Genomic DNA, 25,928 nt, shown 5'->3' with positions numbered 1-25,928 from the left:
TATACCAGTAAAGCGCAAACAGTTCACCCCCAAAGGGGTACCCTGGCACTAGAAGGCATAGCAGGCTACCAAATGTCAACTAAAACAAAGTCAGAGATTTGTGAGTTAAAAGATTACAGGCGTTTTGGAAGTGTTGCTTCTCCTCATTTCTCCAAAAAGGTGTGAGGGATCCAATTCCAGAGGCCTCCAAATTTGAGCCACAAAAGGTTAAAAAATAATAAACTGAGGTTGGGGCGCAGGACACAATTGTTTTGGCTGCCTTCAATTTCAATCAATTTTCATCTACTCCGATGTGAACAGGAGAGGTACAGCGAGTGAAAGCAGAAGTTGTGCATGGCCAGTTAGTTTTGTAGTGCAGCACACTTCACAAATCATCTGCACAGGTGCAAAAGTTCACTCTAGGAGAGAAGTGCTGAGATCTAGATCCAAAAGCAGAGGTGACGGGATACAATGGCATCCTACGAGGCACCACAGGATACCTGATGGACGAGCAGGTTATAAAGTTGCCAACATTCCAGTCTGGGAGCAATTGAATAAGAAAGACTGAATCTAGGCCAAAGCGCGCAAGTAGTACCCAACCGGAGCAGGCAAACCAGATGGATGGAGTGATCGACTGTCTAATGGGCAGAGGCCCAACAGGACCCGAAATCCGGTACGGCCATCAACCAATCATCTAACTGGACTTCAGTATATTACACGCAGCTTGTGCCTCAACGGGCAGCATCAGTTAGGCCTTGCAGAGGAAGATCAAAATCCATCCGCAAATCCATCCGCAGAACTAGAATTTGTGGCCAAATAAAGGATCTGCAACAATTTGTATCCCTCCCTTTCCCGTCTAATCATTTAATCACGAAGACTTTCAACCAACTACAGAAACTTGCTAGCCACCCTAGAGTGTTCAGGGGGCTCGGTTCTCTGCCATTAAATGCAGACATAAAACTTTATTTTCCATGTTCGATACCAGTATATAGTGCATGCACAGACCGGGGACTGCAATGGTGGAGTATGCCACGGACAGCAGTGGTGCAGGTCATGATACTTCAATTTCTCATGCATCAGCCAGCAACTACTCAACGCTTTGTAACTGGAAGTTACTTCTACTGCGCTTGAGCAACTGAGAGAGCTTATGCCATTTGCAACTAAAAGAAATAATGTGCTTTCGATGAGGCAGCATGTAGGGAAAAGTGGCCAGATGTTCAACCCAGATTCCAGCCAAACTAGAGCTTCTAAAATAGGGTTTTGCGCGTGAGCACTATCAGAAATGGACCCATTACACAGACACCTGCACCTACAGAACCACATGCAATTACTCGACTAGTCCCAACAAACGCAACCCCTACATAACAGATACTCAGCCCAGGCAGCGCCCAGGTGGTGACGCTACTAGGAACATTACACACAGGCCCCCCGTCTAATGTAGTGTGGCTAGCCACAACACAGACTGCACCCCATTTTCATGTGGTACTTGTACAGTGCACTGTTGCCTTTTATTTGGCAATGGTGCTCTATGGCGGCTGAAACTCATCACAGGCAGATACTCTCTGGTTTAGTAGTGTTGGCATTGCACGTATATATTTAATGAAGTGGGCCTGAACCAAACTGAGAATGACTGACAAGACTTCTTTACCTCCCACTTGGACTCCTCCAGCTTGGGATTATGGCCAGCAGGGGAGAGCTGCCTCTGCTTAAGCTCCTCGCACTCTGTCCGCAGCAAGGTCAGCTCCTCTTGCAGGCGTTTCTTCTCCTGCTGCACCTTGTAGAGCTGCAGCTGTAGGATCCTCTGACTGCGCAGAGCTTGCTGGGACACCTGCTGCAGCTTCAGTACGTACATCTGCTTCAGCTCGTCCAGCTCCTCCAACCACAAGCGACGCTTGTCCTCGCAGACCTGTGAACAGACAATGTGTGGCCAAACGACACGGTTAACGAATGGTGTGTGCTTTCTGTTAGATATTGGCAGGCAAGTTTCAGAAAGGCTAGGACGAGCCACAAGGATCACACACATCTATGAAGCTGTTCCTTTCATCAAATGATTTAAGGTAAAATTATTGTTTTATCCATTGAGCCCAAATGTATTCTGTACAGCTGGACTAATGGAGACCTTGTTTTTGGTCCAGTTCAGAATCAATTAAACCCTTGTGGGGCTCGGGCACCTTGTTGGGGTTTATGTGGAGTATGATATGATATTTTATTTGTATCGCACTCGTACACAAGTGTTTCAGAGCGCGACAAGGCAGGGGAGGGGAAAAAGGGACAACAAAAATCAAACGATGATCGTACTTGGCCCAGTGACATGGAGACCGTACAAGTGCATGGGAGAAAGAAAGGGGAAAAGTGCATGGAAAGGAGGGGTGGAGGTGTGGGGGGTTTGGGGGGAGTGGAAAGTGTGGAGCAAAGGAAAAAGATAAATAATAAAAACAAATAAATAATAAAGGTAACAAACAGTGGTAGTGCAGCCAGCAAGTGGCAAGTGCTGGGTTGAGGCAGCAGACAGGGTAGGTCTGATAAGTGCAGGAAAAAAAAAAGAGGGGATTGGAGAGGGGGTGGGAACTGTATGGTTACAGACCCCAGTGCAGGGATTGCCCGGTGGCAGGGTGAGCAGGTAGCTGGGCCCAGGAGACAGGGTAGGTCAGGTGTACAGTGCCGAGAGAGAAAAGATCAGCAGGGGAGAGGCGGGGCAAAGGTAGAAGAAAAGAGGAAGGTCTTGAGATGCTTCCAGAACCAGGGAAGTTTCTCTTCAGAGTGGCAGGTAGGCTGTTCCAGAGGGAGGCCCCAGCTGAAGACAAGAGATCTACCCCAGCTCGTTTCTTAGAAAAACGATTGACCCTGAGGGAGATGGAGGAGCGAAGAGCTCGAGATGGGGAGGTATTTACGGAGGGATAGCTGAAGGTATTTTGGACCCAGGCCCCAGAAAGCCGTGGACAAAGCAGAGAGTTTTAAATGTAATCCTTGCATTCACTGGGATCTAGTGGAGAGATTTCAGGACTAGAGAGATACGATCCCAGGGCTTGAGGCCAAGGACAAGTCTCAAAGTCCTGTTCTGGATGAGTTGTAAAAGGCAGAGAGTAGAGGCAGGTAGATTTAGAAAGAGGCTTTTGCAATAGTCCAACCTTGAGAGAACCAGGGCTCAGGAGACAGTGAGCTTTTGGGGGAAGGAGAGGAAAGGCAGTGTACCTCTGAAGAGGTGCAGTAGAAGATTCCTTTAGATGTACCTCAATGGATACAACACTCCGAGTTTGTGAAGATGTTGTACGCTAAAGAAAACAACCTCAAGACTACACATGGACTTTTCCCTGAAGAATGTCAGTATTTATAAGCAGAAGACAAAATCATGTTTGATTTGAATAAGGCGTGCGATTAAGGGAGCAAGGAGCATGGTTGTATTGGTTCATAGGTTGTTGTATGCTAAAAAGAGATGGTCTGTTCAGTGTTAATTATATTTGTAGCTGAAACATCGAAAGTGGTTTGGGAGATTTTTTCATGTTGAGCGTGTATTTCTTCATTCACGATATTTACGGATCATTTGTTTTTGGTGCTTCTTCAATGTGATATATTCTAAGTTTTTATATGTCAATGTTGGTCGCACATGATCAAAAGTGTATATGTATGAAAGTATGAAATATAGGAGGTACATACTTGTGCGTTTGGTTTTAAAATTAGAATAGATATATGAATAAAACTGAGTTATGAAAAGTGACCCATAGAAATGACTTGTATGCAGAATCCTACCCATGTAGTTGATAAAATTGGATAATTGTAATATATGCTAGACAATGTATGAGACAGCGGAAACCGGGGCCTAGCTATGGCATGGCACAATACAGACAGGGACACAGGTACAGAGCAGACATTGCACAGGCATATCGTACAAGGGAAGAAGCAAGCAGGCAAGGTAGTGGGTTGGTTAATCCCAAACAAAGACCATGTAGGGACTCGGACCTGAGCAAATGGGTACTTGTTGCCGTTGGGACTCCTCTGCAGCGGACGGGCCTCCACTCCTTTTTGCTGCAGCTGCTCCTCCATCTTTTGCAGGACGTCCTCCAGGGAGCCCGGACACTCGTATGGGGGCGGGGGGTCCCCTGCACTGTATAGACGGTTCAGTACTGCCATGCTCCTACACTGCGCCTGCTCACTCCTACCTCTTGTTGCTCGGTCCAAGGAGCCTCCAATGTGGTTGATGTGGCCTGTGGAGGCGCTGAGGGGGCTTCGTGGAGGCCCAGTGGCAGGGGTGTAGCAGGGGACACTGTTAACAGAGCAGGGCCCCGAGTCAGTCAGGCTGTCCCCCTCCTCCTCCCTCTCATCCTGGTTGATGGTGTGAAGGTGTGTGGCACGCAGCGGACCCCTGGGCACTGTGGCGTTTAGGCTGTTTTGACTTTGTGAAAGTTTCGCGCCTCCTGAGGGGCTCAGACTCTCCATGGAAAAGAAGTTCTTCACCCCAATGGGCTTAAAAGAGGAGGGCTCGATTCGCGACTGAAAGAGAAGAAAAAAAAATACATGTCAAAAATAGTTTTGTATGGACTACTCACCCCCAGCTCCCACACTGCCTGTATGGTTTTGACACCCACCTCCCCCTTGTCTATTGCAGTGCATCTTGGTTCCCTCAACCACACAACTCTCCAGCCAGAAAATCTGTCCTCTCATCAGCTGCCACACTCCTCCATGAAAACCAATCCTAGGTTCCTTGAGATTTCCTCAACTCCCTCCTAGCCGCACTAACCCATGACTCTTCCAGACTCATTGAACTTCCCACCAAATCCTCAAACGCATAGGTCTTGCTGCTTAATTGGGACTCTGCGTATGGGCACTCCCTTTGCCTTGCCTAACCCCAATCTTAAGGGTGGCTTTTGGTGATCAGTAATTTGGATGTGAATGTCTCCCACCGAAAACTCAAACTCCTGGACCAGAGAATTAGGAAAGCAAGAATGTGAATGTTACAGCCACCTTGGAGGCAGCAGGGAGGTTGGTATGGACTTGGGAGAACATTGTCCTAAATCTTTAGCCAAGCCAGCAAGGTCAGCTTGGCCAGCCGCTAGGGAACGAGCGGAGGACACCAATAATGGGCAGGGACAATTAAATACATTCCAAAATGAAAATTAGCAAGGTCAAGACATACCATACCCATAAACCAACCTTATGATCCATCCCTCTAATTAAAAAAAGCAGGCCATCATACACTCCCTACCATGGAACACACCCATGTGTGTATCAGCCTGATCAGAGCGGCACCAAGGATTGAGATGGCTTAGACCAGGACTGCAGAAGTTGCGTTTAGAGGCTGCCCTTTTGCCATGGACTACAGGGTCTCTAAGAAGCCCCAAGAGCGGAGATGCCAAACTGGTGGGATTTCAGAGTGCAAGAATCACCCCAGCGTATCCACGGACATGCCCCCATTTTCAGAACCAGACTAGATGCGTTTTGAAAAGGCGTTTTCTTGAAATTCTTTGCTTCACAGAATTATTATTTCGTGAGTAATTGTATTCTACACACTTGTGTGCGCTGCACACCCTGTAATACACCTCCCAGGAGGAGGGGGGCCTGGATGATAGTCAGATTTTTCCAAGCAGATATGTGCAATGCCTAGACTCCGGATACGGCGTCTTAGAACATGAGGCACGCTTCATGTGGTGGGGGGCCTGGGGGTATAGGGTAGCAGACAACTCAAAACAGTCTAAAGGACTCTTCTATGAAGGCAGAGCAGTAGCACTGCGTACAGTGGGAGTGGCGAGTACTGATCTCTTTTTTTTCTCTCTATTTCTATATCGAGATCTGGCCCACAGATAAGTTCCAATTCCTTCTGAACCACATTTGCACCATAAAAACCCTGAAAATTGATGCGACAAATTGAAGCAGAGAATGGTTGGCAAACCTGCCAGAAACACAAGAAACGCCCACGCAATGTGGGAGAGTTCAATTTCCCTACCCGCAGATTAACAATGAAATTAGGCTTCAACGAAACTGATCATAGAATTTTGGGTGAGGAGGGGGGCGCGTTACTTGTTAAGGTAGCCATCAGGGAAAAAGGAATTAGCTTTCACTTTTCGCTAAGTGGTGGAGCGGGGAAACCATTAGAGACGGCTCTGATGACTGGGCGAGAGGGCTTGGGAAGGGCGGGGGCGGGTCCAGCGATGATGCTGGGTATTTGTTTATTGAGCTGGTGCCATCTACCAATCACGAAATGTTCCTGAAACTCGAGTACACATTACGTGCCCTCTTTTTCTTTTGTTATATCTGGAAAAAAATGAAACCAATAAAAAATAAATAAAACAAAACACGCAAGGCACTACTTTTTGCGAACTCCAAAGATCCCACTGAAACCAGGAACAGCGCATTCAGAGGTAGGGATAGTTCCACCACCCTAAGATTTCCTGTGGTGGCTCAAAAAACAAAGACAAGTGGAAAAACATATGGCATGGGGAGTGACGGAACCATTTCTGCTCAATGGCCTTTGGCTGATGGCCCTCCCTCCCTGCAGGACCGAAATTAGCGTTGGGAGCAAATGCTCATTCCCAAACAAGGCAGGGGGATCGGAGCGCTCAACCCTCCATGGTACAGATCCATCGCCATTAGATCAATGGCAGGACAGCAAGTGGCCAGAAGGGTTGGTCTAGAGTAGACCCCGAAACCGGTAGATCTGGGGTAAAGCATCAGCTTCAGTTGTTATATCACTGCGGACAAATCAAGTCATTCATTGTCTGGAAAAGGTGTCTAATGTGATGTGAAATGCATCTAATCCAACTGGCTCTGTAAAATAACACCATCTCAGCTACAAGCCCCCCGCGTGGGATACGTGTAATGGGGATCACTACGGGATCCCCTACACAACCCAAACGGCATCCCCCAAAAAACCCTTCCCGTGAATCCTGGAGAAACATTTCCCACTTTCTGGTAAAGCATGGGGGTCACCAACCTAAAACCAGCATGAGCACTTTGAAAGCGGTTTTCAGAGGGGATTTCACCACCGAGATGTTCTTAACTGGAAACTGCATTTCCAGCCCATTTTTCTGAAGTGCACCCGTCAATAAGACATGCATCATTGCCCCTTAGAGCAATGATCAAGTCAGACCTTCCTAATCCCGTCTGATGGACATGTTTTCTATTAGTACCCGGCGAGAGTCAAGCAGAATGGAACACGCATTCTGATTGGCTCTCGCTGGGTCATTACCCGGCGAGAACCCCTGTCTTGAAACACTGCAGCGTTTCGGGACAGGAAAAAATGCTTTTAATGCCCCGGTCACGCAGATCTTGCGGACGGGGTACTAATAGCAATATGAGCCTCGGGGGCGGGGGCATTACCGACTCAGGTAATGACCTGGGGCATTATCCGAGTCGGTAACGCCCCCGCTGCTTGGGTCATATTGCTTAAGTATTAAGAGTCACTGAGAGCAGGATCAGCAAAACTGGCCAGAAGGGGAGCGATGAGCAATAATGGACCCCAAGCAAATGGTCAGCAAGACTGAGCCACGCGAGAGATCAGCAGTAATGGCATCAGTCAGGGTTGGAGATATGGATGAGCAGGTAGGGTGGATGGCTATACAAATCCACAGGCAGCAGACCTTCAATAATACAAGAAGCCATTGCGGATATTTAGCCTGGACTACAAAAGTACATAACTTTAGAAAAGTTCCAAATGATGCATCTGGAAGGAGTTGGGATCTTTCCCAGTTAGTGGTTTTACTTGTGGATCATAAATGCACCACTTGCAGTGGCAGGTTGCAAATAGAGTAATGCTTTTGTAGCTATTAAATCAAATAAAAAAAACAGTCTGGCCCGTAGAATAATTTGTAGCGATCTGCCTAGAACTCATATGCAGAGAGCAACGCCCCGACTCATGGCAAGCCCTCAATTGAAGAAGTACTCAGGGTAGCAAAAGAAGTGGAACGCGCACATAAATGTGTGAAAGAGTTAGAAAAAGAACTCCACTGGATGTTAAGAGAACTGAGGAAGTTGTGGAAGTTTCAGCAACACAATCAAGGAGCACTGACAAGATGAAACCATGTTAAAAAGGATGGAGTGAGGAAGAAATACAGTAAAGGAAGAAGAGGACAGGAAAGGTGACAGAAGGGGATGCTTCTGTTGTGACAGCCCTTTTCATATTGTGAATAGTGATGAATGCCCAGTCATCCTGCTGTGCAGACACGCAGGGGTCGAAATCGAGATAAGATAAGCAGGAGCTAAAAGCAGCTCCTGGATATCCAGCATTAACCAGTGAGCAGGAGCTACCACTGGAGAGCCAGGAGATAGTAGATCGCAGTCTGCATATCTAACTTTAGCATACAATGTAAACTTAACATTTTGCTTATTTTTTATTAACCATTATGCTTTAAATATTATATAGGTGTGCCCTATGCTTATTTATTGATTGTCCCAAATACAAGCAGGAGGTACATAGCTCCCTGCTCCCCTCACTTTCGAACCCTGACATGGTTTAGGCGCTGTACTCTCCCAGATGGAGGGGAGTGCACTGTTGCCTTTGCTTCAAGGGCTTGAGGTGTGCGGAAAATAACTATTCCACTATTGAAAGAGTTGTTGGCGATCAAATGGGCAATTGAGACGTTTCATTCCTTTTTGTAGGGTGTAAAAATGTATAGTGAGGTCTGATCACAAACCTTTAAAAAGAGATCCTCAGCACAAAAGGTTTGGATAAAGTATCATCCAGGATTCGCAAGTGGGTAGTGAGTTTGATGAATACAACTATGAGCATCTTCTGGGTGGAAGGAACAAGGCAGCGGATTGTCTTTCGAGGTTGACGAATGCGATAGATGAGGATGATGAAGAGGATAAAGAAGATCAAATGTTGAGCGTCAACCAAGAAGTAGTATTGGAGAGGGAGCGGCGTGAAGCTATGTTAACTGATGCAGTTTTGGTTAATGTCAAGGAGAGACTTGAAGTTGTTTTAAAGAGTAACCGCCCTGATGCTATTAGACATGTTTTTGATGAACGACTAATAAAAGAAGGTTTGGTGTTGAGGGCAGACAAGTGGTTTCCTCTGGTAGGAGTTGGGGAGAACCTTTTAGTCTGCAAGATCTGGTGAGGTAAGTCTTGATTGTAGGTTACATTGGGATGCATGCTATGGCTCACAATCCACCGTCAGATCATTAAGAGAAAGATGCAATGTCACTTGAGTGTGGCGCTCAAAGCAAAGCGACCGAAAAAGTAAAACATTTGAAAACTAGCAGGATGCTTTTTCAGCTCATATGCCACTGCCAAAAATGTGTAGTGACCTACCCACGTCACGGAATCTAACTCATACTGAGATAAGCGCTGAACACATTGTTCTTTAAGCAGTATCTGTAAACAGTCTAAACCTGTGGTGCCGTCTTTTTAATCCCATGCACTGAACGATTCATCTGGACCCAGGCTTCATTTTTTGTTTGCACAGTGCCGACGCGGCTCATTAGGTTTCCACTGTAGAACAATGAATTCTATACACATACACCCATAGCAGCTCACTCTAGAAATACCAAGAAACACAACAAAGACCATCGTACTGTATTAGCCATAATGAGCTCATGCAGGATTTTGCTAATTATACAGGAGGCTCATGCATTGCTACTTGGTATTTCGAGCCCATCAATCTATCCCGCTACCCCTACTGATCCCCACAGATACTCTCACCCTCCACTCATTGAAAAACCCTGACCCTCCATCAATTGCACCCTATGCCCATCTCCACACTCGGTCCAACAAAATGCGCCTGCAGATGCAGATAACGCAGCCAAAACCACCCCCACAGACATAGCTCAGGGGCAACACACTCGTCTTGGAAGCAACACAACGCGGAGCAACAAAAGTTCGATCCCCAGGTCCGCGCTTAGGAAGCTCTGGGTATTAAACGCGTTATAAATAACCCAATGTCAATTCAGACTCCAGCCTCTCCACCCACACCCCCAATTGGCAGCCCCACATGCAAATCTCCTTAGTTGATCTATCCAATTTCCCCCACTTTAACAACTCCCCCCCCCCCCCGACAGCACCGCTCACTAGCCATACCCCACCACATACGTACCAAATGTGCATCCCTATTGCACAGTTAACAGAAATCCCCCACCCTACACCCATCCCCAATCTGCCTAGACAGCCCCCTTCAAAGCATACTCCCAGTCACATGTCCCTCTGCGCTGCCCAGACAATCACAAGGGTGAGGCTAGGAGAGGAGAAGGGTCAAGCTAAATATAGGAGATCTTAGAAAGGCCTACAAGACCAGAATAGCGGCTTTATTAAGCCTAAACGCCTAAAGCCTAAACCTAAAGGCCATCCAAAAAGACGACAGACCTGGTTTGGCAGCCAACCAGAAGAGGTGGATAGAATTGCTACACTATGTTGATTCTGGCAACCACTGCAGACTTGCAACTTTTCCGATTTAGCCAGTTGAATTACTTCTCTGTTAAAAGTAGAGATGCTTTTAGCCTCTGGTATTCTTGATAGGTAGGTGCTGGGGCCCGTTAGCATCTACTGTTTAACACACTGCAGTAAAGGTTTCCCCAATAAATATTGTTTCAAAACCATACACAATAACATCATTGGTGTAGTGGCTCATTTTACGCCCCAGTCTTTGGGGGCGGTTGAGAGATCAGTGGTTATGCAAGATCTCTTCCCGAACGTTCATGGAGAAATAAGGACGCAGATCTCATCCGAGTTACCCTTCTGGTCCAAATCCAAAATGGTGCCGTGCCTCCGCTCTTCCGTTCCAGCTTTCATATCCGAAAAGTGTGGATCCACTTCTACCCAGACCACCAGCATTGGATGCTGTGGCAGATGAAGAGGCACGGAGAGGATGCAGTGGAGGTGTGCCGAAGTGCCGAGTAGCTGGTCTGGACCCAGAACATCTGGATCCTAATCTAGGCTTTCCTTCTTGACACAAGTGACTATCTTGGGGACATGGCGGCATCTCCAGGTGCTTCGGTAACCTTATCTGCCAAATGGTCTCTCCCCCGGGTAACCATCGAGTGTAGTCCGTGCACATTAACAAAACTCCAACATCTGCAGGTTTTACATTCATTTGGCGATGCTAGCCCGCCTCGCTTGCTCATGGGCCGCAATCTAGGAACAAGGCCAGATGCACGCAGTGACCGTGAGCCCACTCACTAAATCCAGTGCCAGTCAAGCTGCACGCCATTTGTTTATTCGGGTAAACTATTGTCAAGTGTGGTTTCCCTCACATCCTCATGCCAGGCCGGTCCTAGTTGGAACCCCCTAATCCAATGGTTGGTTTGAAGGAAATCGTTCCAATGCTGCATGAAATGTCCCACATGCCTGGGGCATATTCTACACACTAGTCACCCGGTTCTATGTACTATTTACAATGTTTGAGACACCCTTTCAACGATAACTTCTCTGTAAGGCGACCTGATGCTCCTTGGAATGAAGTTGGTGCTACAACCAACCATCAGGGATCAAAACATTTAGTAGCAACCCCTCCGTTCTCTACCTGCACAGAGCTCTCTCTCTCACCAAGAGTCCATTATAACTTGCCAATGGAAATGAAGAGTCATTGAGCCATGGTCAAGGACTCCAGTCAAGTACACAGCTCTGAAGTCCATTGATGCCTTTGCTTTATCAATGATAGGGACCAACAAATGCCACCTTGAAGGCTAGGAAGCAACCTTCCCTTGGGTATACAGGTTCAACAGACGTGGTGGACATTCTGTTTGCATCAATGACGAAGAGCCCTCAGCTATGGCAAAGGACATTCAAAAAATATTTAAGGCGTCAACATAACAAGAATGAAACTTACTTTGTGAAACCCATGCCGATTTCCCACACACTTAAATATATAACAATAAAAAGGCTTACATGTCAAGCTGGGAGGTCTTGGCCACTCTAGAGCAGTGCCTGGCAGCTTGTGATGGCCCAAAAGAAAAAAGGTAACATGTTAACCTGTACAGTTGCTGGGATATATGTTGGTATGCCAACGGTAGTGAAATCCAATCCTGAAACAGAATCCATGTCTGGATTCAGAATGGCGCAAGTTCCCCGGAACTATGAAAGATGAAAGCAAAGTGCTGGTTTTAGCGTTTTCCAGCTTCAACCACGAATCGATACCAGAAAGGCAATCACGGTTAAGGAGTTTATCCATCCTCTGTATGCAGGGTAACGAAAAGGCATAATCTGCTTTATATGCCGACCAACCCAAGATGTTTTGACACCAAACCTTTGATCGCGAGCGGTTTACAACGTCTGAGCACCTGCCACATCCTCAGTTTCACTCCCCACTCCAATGATCATAAGCAACTAGGTTAGGAGCAGGGTTGCCCAACTGCAGGCTCTGAGGGCCGGAAACATGTTGGATTCTCAGGACACCCTCATGATATACATTTGCATACAGCGATTCTAAATGTATGCAGATTTGTATGAACATTAATGAAGGATATCCAGTATACCAGTCAGGTTTCCGACCCGGGGGGCCCCCGAGTTCGACAACCCTGAGAAGAACATGTAAACAGTCACTCTCGCACCTTTGTTCAGGTTAGTGCAGATTTGACTTTGCCATTAGGATTCCATCATTATACTCATTACAGTGTAATAAATTGCTGGTAGGTATTAAGCACCTGTTTCTAGCCCGGGATCGCCTGGTTAACTTGACACAACAAGACCTACTTTAGGTTCCTTGGACGAGTTGGTGCCATACAAACATTCCAATGTGCCATTAACCATTGCATATTGGGAATTTGTACAAAGAAGCATTACAAACATTTAGAAAACATTTAAAAGCATAATGGTTCATAAATTAAAAGGGCAATAAAGTTTGCATCTTCTGTGGTAGTAAGATTTGTGGCAGGTCATATACTAGCTCTGGGTTCAACAGAGGTACTGCATGATACCCAGGAGCTGGTGTTACTCCTACACATGAAATCTTTCGGCCCCTGCAATACCATACCACAAACCCATCCAAGGTGAACCCAATGTCCTTCTCATACAGTTTGCAAAAGAAAAATAGAAATAAAATCAGTGGGGTTTTAAAAATATTGCTGCACGTTTATATACCTGTGTCTCTAAATGTTTAAACCATTTGTAATTAAAAATGTTTATCAGTGCATCAACAATCTGTTATTTAAAATATCTGTAGAATCCAAAACCCCACATTCAGCTTTCGGCTTGGACGACCTTTTAGGTCCCATTTCTTAACTTGAAGGATTTTACACAACCATGAAGTGAACCAGTCATGTAATTTCGGTATCCAGGCCCTCCTAATTTGCGTTGCAACTGTTACAATCATGTAATGGAGTCAGGCATCTTCTGAGTAACTCCCATACAGATCAAGAACTACTAAGTTGGATGTACTCTGTTTGCCCATGAACAGCCCATATACCCCTCCTCCAAAACTCATGGTCCTGGGCACGAGACCATATGCACTACTAAATGTGCAGTCTCAGGATTAAATGTCAGGCAGAACATCTTCCCAGTCACTTGGGCCATTTATAGGATGAGAAGCACAAAGTTGCATGCTTAACTGCCTTGTGCATCCATTCCAGAAAAAAAGCCGCCCGTTTTCTGGAATATTCATATCATTAATGTCGCCATTAATTTGTTTCCCAACTATTCTCCACTTTTGTGGTTACTGGCAACTACGGTGTTAACATGTTGTTTCAATAATTCAAAATGAATATTCCTTCTCAAAATCTGCGTTTCGCCAATTAAGTGTTAGAATGCAATTGCCCCAGCTCTTTAGCTGGATACATTTACTAACTCCCACCTCACACGCACCTCTCAAAGACTTCACGTGACATCAATACATGGCCTACGTAGAAATCTTCCGGTCTACATTGGGCCAGGATGTTAATCAGAAAATCTTCAGAAATTGGAGATGAAACATTGGGTGAAATTATAGGGGAAAAGTGACAACAGTGGCATCAATAGTCATTTGCATTTACCTCCAGCTCCTGCATGAGCCCAGTAGAGACTTTAGCAGATTTTATTTTTATTTATTTAAATTAATTGGATTTGCAAATGTATAAATGAATCCTTCACGTGGAAGAGGCATGGCCACAGCCATTAAGATTCCATCATCTGCCTTTGCAGGCTCCTTTCCAAATAATGGATTCATTTGTTGTATTTGGGACACCCAATCATACACCTGGGAGTCCGGCAGAAGCCAGAACCCTCTTCGCCAAGAATCTATATAAATGAACTTCAATCTTGCAGACCATCACTGCAAATCCGAAAAGTGCCAAATGTTTAAAGCCCCATTTCACCACATGTGTATGTGGGGGGGGGGGGGGGTTAAGTTGATAATAAATGTGGCGGGGTACGGGGGGGGGGAAATCTCCTCCAGAATATATTTGCAGTGAGGTGGGGCAAAAGGGGACGATAAAAACCAACAAAAAACAGTATTTTCGGATTCAGTGTTTTTTTTTTGGACAATATTTTCACATAGATCCCTTGTGACTTGGGCTCTTCATAAATTGCAGCTAAACATTATATAGCTGGCTTCAAAACTTGCTTTTTTTTTTTTAGGACATGTATCATAGGTTTCCAACACACTCTGTCAAATGCCCTTTCAACATCAAGGCCGGGATTCACAGAACGTTTTCCAATGGGATTGGGCCATTCCAAAAAGGCTTCTGTGAATAAGGCCCCGTAGGTTAATATTGACAGAAGTGCTTTGTCAGTTGCTGCGAGACCGGTTATTTACAATAATAAATGAGTTTGCATCGGAAATTGTTGGTTGGGTGCTGTAGCTTTCTTTAAATACAATATAATTGTCCATATTAAAGCAACAGGATTGGCCCATGTATTATTTACGAAATGTGTTATCTTTCCTTTTCGTATTAAAGTGTTCAGATAACATTTTGCAGGTAGTATGGGGGCTAGTCAGTTTAACCCTTCTTCTCAGATGCCATTTGCACCTATTGATTTCAGTTTATTTTGCCCAGATGTTCACCTCAAACTTCTTACTATGTTGTCTTGGTAGTCGTGCTGAGTTCAATTGGGTTTATGTCATACTTCTAGAATCTTGAAAATAGTTTGCACCAAACAAATAAACAAGCATTTCTACTTGATTTGCTTGTATTATCCTCGATTATAGGGTCCTTTCGTTGGTGAGCTATACAGCTCATTAACCTAGCTAGTAGGAAAGGCATTAACAGGTTCTCCCTCATCAAATGTTTGTTAATTCCAGTGTATGAATTGAATTCTCGTTTCCTAACAAAATGGTGTATTCGCTTTTACTGGTTATCCTTCCCAAATTTTTCCCCGACCTTTGTTGTTTATTTCTAGGTTATTCTCCCCCTCCATTTTTCTTTAGAAATGCTGCATTTCTATTTTCCTTTCCACCAGCCTCTGAAGAAAGCTTCATAAGCGCACAGTAGTATTTCCTCATTGGACGATTCGTTTTCAAGAATTGCAGGGCTTTCTACTCTGCCATTTTTGCAAATTTTGCATTTGGTAATTCACTACAGATTTGCTAGATCTTGGGAGTTTTGGTTTTCCTACCCGTGGAAGAGGCAACGTAAGAGCTAAATGGTTCCTAGGACTTCTTAATTTGTTTTCATGTAATTGACTAGTGTGGGAGAATGTTTGGAATTAAACATTTGATGTACTCCCTTGCACATTACTGCATTATACTATTGAGCAGATACTGCAAACTGCCATGTTTAAACACCGTTTCTTGCTTGGGCGAGGCGAGGCTTCAGGCTTTACTACGCAGGACTCTGCGATGAAAGCTCTTCTCCTACACTCTCCTTCACATCTCTCACTTCTGAACACGTTTACCTTTTGGCACACGCAAGAATGTTTTAGGATCCCACTTTCTAGGAAAAGCAGCGTTAGTAGACAGAAGTCGCACTGTAAGCGTTCTTGCCTGCCACAGAGCGTGTGTGAATCATTGAAGAGTATATTCAATTTCACTAAAAGTATCACGCTATGCTGGCTGTCCCGATAACACCGTCTAACATGTACGAATGCAGCGGTATATAAGACTTGCAGGGTAGGACTTTGTTCCCTGCTTGCAACAATGTTTCAGTAGGATTGTTTGGATTGACATGAACACCCCTTCCATTGAAATGCATGTGTTCCTTTGGGCACAAGAAAACTGCCATGAAGGGAGGGGTTCTTACTTGCGCCAAAGTCTCCTACTTATTTGGTTTGTTTTTTCCTGGTGTTTGCTTTTTACTAATAAGTTGTTCACTAATCCACCGGAATGGTCAGTGATCATTTTTCCACGACACTGGCCAATTCTAGAGGATTGTGCATTTGTATGAATAGAAAATTGATGTTAGCATTTCCTCTGCCATTTATGCCCCTTAGTATTGTTTTGACACCTGTGAGTGGAGAAGAATACTTTTTCGATACTTTGGAAGGTAAAACAAATCAGGCTTAAAATGTCCCCGATGGTCCCGGAACTTTAATTTCAAGGTCTGATTTTTCAGCTACAGCCTTTTTTTTGGAACAGTCTATCCTCTTACATCAGTCCCCAAAGTTGGTGACCTTTTACAAGTCTTTAAAGATTTGGCGTGGGTCACAAGTCTTGGAGGCCTTCATTACTTTAAGTTATGCTAATGTCATATGCACGACAAGACTCCTGAAGGGTATATCGGGAACTTTCTTTTGGAAGAATTAGTAATGATAAATAATGTATTATACGTGCGGATTCATACAGCGCTTTCTAGCACTTTCGTGGCAGTTTTGCACCATAACTTTACAAAAAAGATAAGCCAAGGGAGGCAACGAGACAGCCATCAATGACAGTGGCCAGTGTGTTGAGAGCCAACACAGGACGGCGGGGATGGGAATCTGGAAGGAGGCCAAGACTGCACAGGGGGTTGGGAGGTGGGGGGCTACAGCACCAGGGAGACAGCATGGGAGAGCAACGGGAACTGGGGCGGTGCAAAGCACAAGGAGATCACATGGGTGGCTGGAGGGGTAATGATGTGCACAACAGTCTCACAAGTGAACCTCAGCACCAGGGGGGAGGAAAAGCAGCCTGATGGGGCGGGAAGAGGTAGAGAGACAGCACCAAGGGCAGTAGGTAGAGCAGAGACAGCAACGGGTTTTGGGGGGGGGGGGAATAGAAGGTGGACACCCCAATACCAGTAGAAAGTAATTCAAGGGAAGTTTGGTACAGAACAGGCACGAAGGGTGAGGCCAGCACTCACCTTATCATAGCGTCCCCTCTCAGGCAGAGAAGTCTTGGTGAAGTCAGTCGCCCTACGGTCTCTGCAGTGCATGCTGGGACAGCCATTCTCCCGCTCATCCATGCTGTGCTCCCTCCGAAAAGGTAGGGCCGCGCCGGCCTTCTTGCCTCCCTTACCCTCTTTCCGGGTAAGGTTCAGATAGCTGAGCAGCTCTCGGTTGGTGGCTCCCTTCCTTGGACTGGGCTGGAGGCTCACCCGATTGGTCCGCAGATCAAAAGTGGCATCCCCATGAGAGAAGTCCTGCTTTTCTATCAAGCTGCCTACACTTCCCATGATGCTCTTGCAACTCACTGGGTCATGAGCGAGAGAATAGGGGTCACGTAGACAGCTGCAGTCATAGCTCACGGGACACGCCTGTGCTGTTGCCATGTAGAATTAGACTAAAGCCAAAGTGCAGAGCTGTGTATGGAAATAAGAAAGAGAATACAATTAGAAAATAAACCAGGACCCCTCCTTTCCCACAAACCCGTTGTGAAACCCTGTGGAGCTTCAAGGCCCAGCCACACCCAAGTCACACCCACAAGCCCAGAGATTGCTGCTCTAAGTACAACCCTCAACCTAGACTGCTCCCAGCCCCAGACTTTAGCCAAGCACACATGCCCAACCCCAAGGGTGTTGCTAGGTCTGGAAAAGATCCAGGGCTATGCCAATGTCAGGACGGGTGGGGGGGGGGGGGCGTACCGAGCCTTATGGTTGTATCCCCCCGAGCTTCTATCCGGGGCTACAACGCCCCCTGACCCCCGCCCGTGACGTCTTGGCCCCACGCTAAATCGCTGCCCCCTTCAACCTCACATTATGGACTGCTGCACGTGCACCACACACCCACGAGGCAAATGCGGCTCAGTTGCGGATCACTCCTACCAAACCTAGATGAACTGCTGGCATGCATCTCACACACTCTCACACACTCTCTCACACTCTCTCACACTCTCTCACACTCTCTCACACTCTCTCACACTCTCTCACACTCTCTCACACTCTCTCACACTCTCTCACACTCTCTCACACTCTCTCACACACTCTCACACTCTCACACTCTCACTCACTCACGAGAAACGAATATCTTCTGTTTTAATATGGTGGTTTACAAAAAACAAAAAATAATAGTTCACAAAACTTTCCAACCAAATTGTATGTTACAAACTAGAACAAGCATACCTACACCCCAGGTTACCAGTCGGCAATTTCAGGTAAACTGCTGGAACACTCTGTACAGAATGCAGCTCACCTAATAAGTTTCCCCAAACTTCTAAGTTTAGCCAAAAATCAGGCGGGGCAGGGGGGGGGGGCCAATTCTGAATGGCTTGTATGCAGCTGTGAAGCATCCTGCAGCGGGGGCCAATACTTCCCAACCACCCCGATTGCTCAGGGTGGCATGCCATCGCTGTTCTGTGCCTCTGCGCCATCACAGAAGGGAGCCCAGCCACTTCAGCACTTGCAAAGCACTTTGATCCAATCCCCAAAGGCTGCAGTTTAGCATAAACAGCTCGGCCCTGTGTTCTCTGCCTCGGGGCGCAAGCAGGCACAGACAGGGCTCAAGATTTGCACTCGCCACTAGCCAATGGCTAGCGATAAATCACGCTTGGCGAGTAATAAATGGTGGGCTGTGTACATGTATAGAATTGGTGGGGGAAGGGGCGTGCTGGTTAATATTTTGTAAGCGTGGCTAGTAGCTTGAAATGTGGCCTTTTTACCCCTGGGTGCAGATCTATTCTTTTTTTCAGCCTCGACAATGTACAGTTTGACCACCTGGGCACAGCTAGCAAGCGACCAAAGTCGTGGCAAACCCTCTCCGGCCAAGGCTCCGAAAAAAATAAAGAAATAAATCCATTTAAAAAACTGCTGAACAGTAACAGCTGGGGCTAACGTTTCATAAATCACGAATCGACGCATCCTCGAGAAAAACTCCTGCAAAGAAAACTCAAAATGCTGCCAGTACTGAAGTGCATATTTATTTATTTTAAAGGGAGGTTGTCATTTTAAATCCCCCAAGAACATGAGGCGAAACAGCGTCCAAACATTAACCGGGTCAGCCACCATACGTGGATGACCTTCAAGTCCAAATCAAGGTGGGGTCCACAGTGTGGAGAACCCTAAACTCAGGTAAAAGCAACGCCCTTTGGCGTGGCCCCGAGTGTGCGGAGGGATCCTGGAGTTGCACCCGTGGTGCAAGGAAAGACCCAGATTATCAATTACTTGAGAGGGGTGGGGGCTGGCTCCATTGATGGTGCAGGCTTGGTTTTGGGGCCTGCAAGCCCTTTCACTTGCGCCAGCACCCCTGCGAGGTTACGACAAAGACATCTTAACAGTTTGTTTCTGAATGGTAATGTGGCGTTTCAGCTCCCTGTAGGTGGCCTCTCTTTGTTATGCCTTACAGAGGCAAACAAAGCTGTCCCAGGGAAAACATGCAGTTACTCATCACCTCCCTCCATCGAATTACCCAAGATTTTGCTACAGAAAGGCAAGGCAGATGGAGCATGCCTAGTCCCTAAAGGAAGCAGGCTTCACAAACGCAGGCCACTTTAAAAGTGAATTTGCACTCCCTGTTAAAAGGTGTAAACTTGTCCCCGAAAGATGTTAACTTGCTTGCTTTCAGCTCTTTGGTGTCTTGCCTGGCTTGCTTTCAGCTCTTTGGTGTCTTGCCTGGCTTGCTTTCAGCTCTTTGTTGTGGGACAGAGAACATGCTTAAGAATTAACGTAGTTCAAGAGTTAAATCACACTCTCAATAACACCAGGGCAGCCACTGAATGTAATTTGCATTAGGAAAGATCTCCTTTGCACCAATGCACCACAAAGCTGCACCGGGCGGGTTTTTCCAGCTGCATGGAAGGGGAAGCACCCACGTGTCTACACAGCCCCCCCCCCCATGACTGCCACGCATCAGAAGAGACACGGGCCATTTGAGGGTGGGGTCAACAAGAGGCTGGGGATAGTGCTCCATCATTGGTGAGTGGGGGCGAGTACCATTGCACCACCGAGAGGGGTGGGTGGGGGCGCCCTGGACTCGGTCCCCGGAGCGACGAGTTACCATTTAACCACGTGCCCACGCGCAGTGTGGCTGGGCCTGCATTCCCGAAAAGGTAAAGGTCCGTTTAATGAATATAGTAAACATGGCACGGGTTTAATATATAACCGGATACTCTGTGCTACGGGCGCCCTGGGCCCATGACTGCAGGGACGCCATGGATACTGGCTCGCAAAGCAGGGGCTGGCGGGAGGCTCCTGGCAAAGGGACTGTTCAACTCGGGGCCACAGAACTCCCTTTCTTAGTAAGACACAAGAACCAAAAAGAAGTACTGCTCAGCACCAATAATGGTTCACACCATAGTTGGAAACCGCCTTGCTCTACAAGCATTCACCAATGGGCATGAACTCCTTATGGTGGCTTGGAATGGAGGGAGTGCCCATTAACTCTCTCCCTCTGCAGTCTACCATTTGCAGAGCTGGCCGTGCTGCCCCCTGCTGGCGGCCCATAAGATGTTGGTCCAGCCAGCAGCAGGCATTGGGAAGATTCTCAGGCAAACAGACCCAAGGGGTCCAGGCTCCAACATCTGATAAAGGGCAATACTGATCACACCCCGAGGGTACCCGACCTATGCGAACTGGGAGGCGTGTCTCTGCAAGGCATTAAACTACCGAGGTCAAGCACCCTAAGCGGATCTACGAAATAAACCTAAAAAAATAACGAGGTGGACAACGCACGTTTTTTTTTTGGTCAAGAAAAAGAAATGGGGGCTTTTTGCACTTAATTAGGGGGGAGAGCTCTGCAACCCCTAATCAATCCCCCCCCTACCTTAAATTATACCTTTATCCCCCCAACACCCCCATCTATTTCTTTATTAAAAATAGCTTAAATACCCGGTTTCGCCCAGGATGCCAATTCTCAGATTCTTTAATATTCCACAGAAAAAGAAGAACAAATATCGTTTGCCACAAAGGAAAAACAAGATACATGTTAGTTTCAATGATTAATGAACACCATATTTTCATTTACCTCGGATTTAAATTCTCACATTAATTTCATATGTGTATGCTTACTCGGTAAAAATTTAGTGCTCCATTAATATGATATTTTATTTGTCTCATACACAAGTGTTTCAGAGCGTGACGCGGCAAGGGTGGACAAAATAACGATCTTATAAGGCCCAGTGACATTGAGAACGTGCAAGTGCAGGGGAGAGGGAAGGGGGCAAGCGCAAGGGAGAGGGGAGAAATTGAAAGTACTGAGTAAGGGATAACAACAACAAAAGGTAGTTCAGCCAGCAGGGGGCAAGTGCAGGTTAAGAGCGCAGACAAGAGGTGTCTGATAAGTGCAAGTAAGAGGACTGTAGGGTTATAGATACAGACCCAAGTGCAAGGGTTGCCAGGAGGCAGTGCGGGTGTGTGGCTGGGTGGGCAGGGACCGGGGCCCGAAATCAGAGGGTAAACTAGATGCACGATGCCGGGGCAGACAGAACAGCAGGGGAGAGGAAGAGCTAAGGCAGAAGCAAAGAGGAAGGTCTTCAGGTCCTTCCGGAGCCAGAGATGGTTCTCCTCCAGTTTCAGAGCAGCCGGGAGACTGATCCAGAGGGAGGCCCCAGCCAAGGAAAGATCTACCACCAACATTTTGCTTGGAGAAGCAAATTACCCTGAGTTGGAGGAGCGAAGAGTTGAAGGTATTTTGGACCCAGGCCCCAGAAAGCCTTGTTGACAATGCAAAGGGTCTTGAATTTAATCCTTGCAGCCACTGGGAGCCAATGAAGAGATTTCAGGGCTGGAGAGATAAGATCCCAGGGCTTAAGGACAAGTCTCGCAGTCCTGTTCTGGACGAGAGGCAGAGGGCAGAGAGTAGAAGCAGGAACATTTAGAAGAGGCTGTTGCAGTAGTCCAGCCCGGAGATAACCAGAGCTCTAGAGAAGGTAAGCTTCTGGGGGAAGGAGAGGAAAGGAAGAATACCTCTGAGGCGGTGCCGTTGGTAGTTTGACTTCTTAGAGACGTCAGAGATGTGAGGAGAAAAGGAGAGTGTGGAATTGAAGATGACAGCAAGGTTCTTGGCCTCACAAGTGGGGAGCAGGAAGGGGGCCAAGTGAGGCCACCCAGAGAGTGATAGGAAAGGAGGGTGCAGGTGTGCCGATGAGGAGAATCTGTCTTACTGGCATTAAGGCAATACAATTAACATGTATCGAGTTGTTGCAAAACAAATCAATGAAAAGAAAAAAAAGACACTAACTGTTCTAAAAAAAAAAAAATGAAAAAACCCAATAAAAACGCAAAACCAGTTTAGCACAGACAGCGCAATGATGAGCACTTTCTACAGACTACTTGTAGATGGCGCTTAGACCACCACAAAACAATGCCGAAAAACAAAAAAAACAAAAAAAATTCTCAGGAACGGGATGGCCTATCGAGCTGTAAATGGTTGCATTAATTAGGCAACGAAATAAAGAATATTCCATGCAAAATTCATGATGCCAGACCTCCCAGTTTATGAGGAGTCACGTCCCCAAGATCAACGCCATATACAAACCCACAAACAAATACGACTGTACCCGGCATTGCCCGTGTCCTGATCGAGAGGCATCTCATGTGCCCTGGAAGATGTTGCTCTTGTCCTTTTGTCGGCAAGTCGTGCTGCTGTTTGTTGTTGTGTTTCTAACCCTTTAATATTGATTTTCGCTTTGCATCAGATGGAGCTTTTCCAAGTGATGTTCGATTTTTGAGTGGCATGTGTCAGTCACTCGGTGGCTTCAGCACATTTGAGAAAATGTCCACGAAATATTGGCTGATTGAGCTCTCTTCTTGTGAATTAACTTAAGTAAACCGTAACCTTGCCATTTCCCAGATTTGGAGTGGCGTGATAAAAAACATTTTTATTTTTTTTAAACTACATTTTTTTCATCCATTTTTTTCTTGCATATACGATTTTGACATCCAAACAAACTACAATCTTGCCCCAGACAAAAGAGGAATCCATGCAAAATGTGGTAGACGTGGGTTCAATGGTGTAGATTTCAATAGCCGTGGCACACATACATTCAGCTTTATATATAAAGACGTACAAAAATCTCACAAAAATGCAACCAAAAAAGCTCAGTATTTTCCGCCTTGGTATTTTATCATTTGTTTTGGGGGGGGGGGTAATACCCCCCCATGCCGCCCCCCCAAGCAAGCAAGGAAAGGACAGCCACTGGCAACAACCATGGGAACCCCCACAACCACTCGAAAATGTGGGTTATGCTGACTTGACCTACAGAGCAGTGAGGTGCAGGACAGGACCCAAGAGATAAACAGAGTCTTGGGCTGCATTGGTAACAAAGGATCTAAAGCATGTAAGCAACTTCAGTCCTATGCATGCTTGCATTTTTAGGCAAAGGAAATGGTAGTACAGTGCTACAGGCAGGGCCGGCCATAAGGGCAGCAGCACCATCGGAGAATTGGTGCCCCCCACTCGCCCTCCGCGCGCCCCTGGTTAACAGGGGGCAGGGTGGAAGGGGGGGGCAGGGCCAGGAGGTGCGACTTATATTTATTTTATATTTTTTTAAACCTCCTCGCTCGGGCGAGGAGGTAATGATACGAACAGGGCGCATTAGCACCCCATTGTCATTGAATGAGCCCGGCGCCGCAGGTACATTCAATGGCAATGAGGCGCCTGCCACGCCTTCTGCCACTATGCCAGATCGAGGGAGCCCGTGAAAGACTCCTCTGAGCTGGTGTGGTGGGGGTTTATGGTGCCCCGGGAGGTCGCCCGGCTCGCCCCCCCTAAGGCCGGCTCTGGCTACAGGAGACCGCTCATTCTCACAGCAGTTCTTAAGTGTGTGGTTTCAGACGTGAAGGCGAGAGTTCACTGCTTTCAACATTAAATCTTCGCCAGAAGAGTCTCTTTACAAAGTGGCAATAAGTAAAATGCCCCCCACACAACTAAGTTAGCACCTCCACCCACAGTCCCCAAAGTCAACCCCTCTCCCAAAATGTGAAAGGTTAGTCTCCACCCCCCCTAAAATGGTTGTCTAGTACTGCACCCCGAGCCATTGGGCAATCAGGCGAGTTCTCAGGCAGCCCCCACCCCTTGTTCCATCCAAATGTATCTTTCTGTAAGCGCAAGAGTGTGTGCATGCCATCACCAGTGTGGAGGGGCAGGGGGATGTAGGGCACTGTCACCCTCTTCCCCTAGACTTAAATGGAGGCCTTGCCTTTCTTTGAAGGAAATCACTTTAGCCTTCCCAGAGAATACCAGGCACCAGATCCGGGTACCACAAGGAAAAGGGGCCCACTCTTACATCCCCAACTATTGCCTACGTGGTGTTCATGAGCCTATGGACCACACAGAGATTATTCTGCTCACATCACGGCAATAACAGGATATGCTCTCTCCTACCACCGCTCCCCCACTAGTCCACACCCCTTTGTACCACAACGCCCTGCAAGCGACTCAGGTCAGCATATGCTCTATACAAGGCACCTGCCCCCCATTAAAGGTTCTCTCTTGCCGCTCATCCTTCCCCTCCCTCTCTTCCTTCTGCAGCCAATTATAGCTTTGGAGCATCCCATTATGCACAACTGAGGGCACACACCCACACCCAGGAGGACAACTTGGAGCTATAGACATAGCAGAAGTTTGTTACCAAAACTCAATGGGAATCATTGTATCAAGCTCTGACAGATTAAGGGCGGAGTAGTCCAGCCAATTCCAATCTGGGACCAGGAGGACAAAAGACAGATCCATTAGTCCATCGAGTCAGATGCATCCTAAAAAAGGACACAAAGCCATGAAAGCAACCAACATAACCACTAAAACCAACAATAAGGCCACAGCATATTAGGTATCCCTCAGAACACCCAGAAATCCCTTGCATAGCCCTCCACAGGTCTATGTGCAGCTAAATAAAGAACCCATACAGCTAAAAGGGGACCCCCTCAATGTAGCCGTCTGACTTTTAGATGCCCCAGGACCATCAGCGGACACCCCAGATGGCTCCTAGAGATCCCACGGTCTGGCAGAAGCTAGGACGCCACCAAGCCTTTCATACCCTACAAACCGACTGCAGGCAACACTGCACCTTGCATACCAACAAGAACATGCATAACAGCACCCCGGACCCGACACCATGCCCCACTCTTCAGTAATCTCCACTTCTCCTGGATTTGCACTCTTGTCCTGGCCCATCCCATCAATCCCCATCTCCCCATTCTGTTTGTTATGACAATAGCCACACAGATCGCCTTAAACACAATGGCCTCTTTAACATCCCATTTGCCCCCTCTGCCATTTCAAAATGTTATGCTCTTGCCTCTTTTAGTCACCAAGTGCATGGTTTTACGCCAGTCACCCAAAATCTAAGTGTATGTAATACTGGCCATGGAAGAGACACAGAAGAATTCCACCATTGCGTGGTGGGTGTACGCGCTCCTGGGCTTTTTTGAAATGTTAAATGAACTTGAATGATCATAGAGCAACCTCCGGAAAATGTGTGGGGCTAATCCACACACATTTTCCAATGCTAACCGCACGACATACATATAGACCTGTGTACTCTGGGTGGACGCCTACAAGTACCGTCCCCCCCTGTCATTTATTTGGAATATGACAGCCAAGAGTACATCAAGTCATCTTAGAAGGGGGAGGCAAAAACTTCCTCCTGCCATTGCCAGCATCATTAAGTAACAAAGGCTCCATGGATCCACCCTATCCTTTAACTCTGCTGACGGCAGCTTTGCAAACTAATCAGAGTTAATTCAAACAGGCTGGGACTGATGGGGGCGAAGGGAGCAGTTGCAGGCCTAACAAAGGACAGGAAAACCCTAACAACCTTTGATATGCCC

The 25,928-nt window shown here is 46.8% G+C and overlaps 1 protein-coding gene across 2 annotated transcripts in view; it reads right to left on the bottom strand.

Annotated features, from left to right (window-relative positions):
* Positions 1 to 25,928, bottom strand: part of N4BP3 (NEDD4 binding protein 3) — a 58,753-nt gene that overhangs the window by 4,171 nt on the left and 28,654 nt on the right. Inside the window, exons 2-4 of one of the 2 annotated variants that reach the window (XM_069651546.1) lie at positions 17,091 to 17,528; positions 3,937 to 4,467; positions 1,628 to 1,885 (exon numbers count right to left, since the gene is read on the bottom strand). In XM_069651546.1, the coding sequence (XP_069507647.1) occupies positions 1,628 to 1,885; positions 3,937 to 4,467; positions 17,091 to 17,498 (1,197 nt within the window). In that variant the 5' untranslated portion in view covers positions 17,499 to 17,528. The remainder of the gene's footprint in view (positions 1 to 1,627; positions 1,886 to 3,936; positions 4,468 to 17,090; positions 17,529 to 25,928) is intronic. The other variant, XM_069651548.1, reaches the window with a different exon arrangement.

The sequence above is a fragment of the Ambystoma mexicanum genome, chromosome 3p, assembly GCF_040938575.1.
Source record: "Ambystoma mexicanum isolate Mex_15411 chromosome 3p, UKY_AmexF1_1, whole genome shotgun sequence".
Lineage (NCBI taxonomy): Eukaryota > Metazoa > Chordata > Amphibia > Caudata > Ambystomatidae > Ambystoma > Ambystoma mexicanum.
The sequence above is the reverse complement of the archived record's forward strand: the minus strand, read 5'-3'. Positions and strand labels throughout refer to the sequence as shown.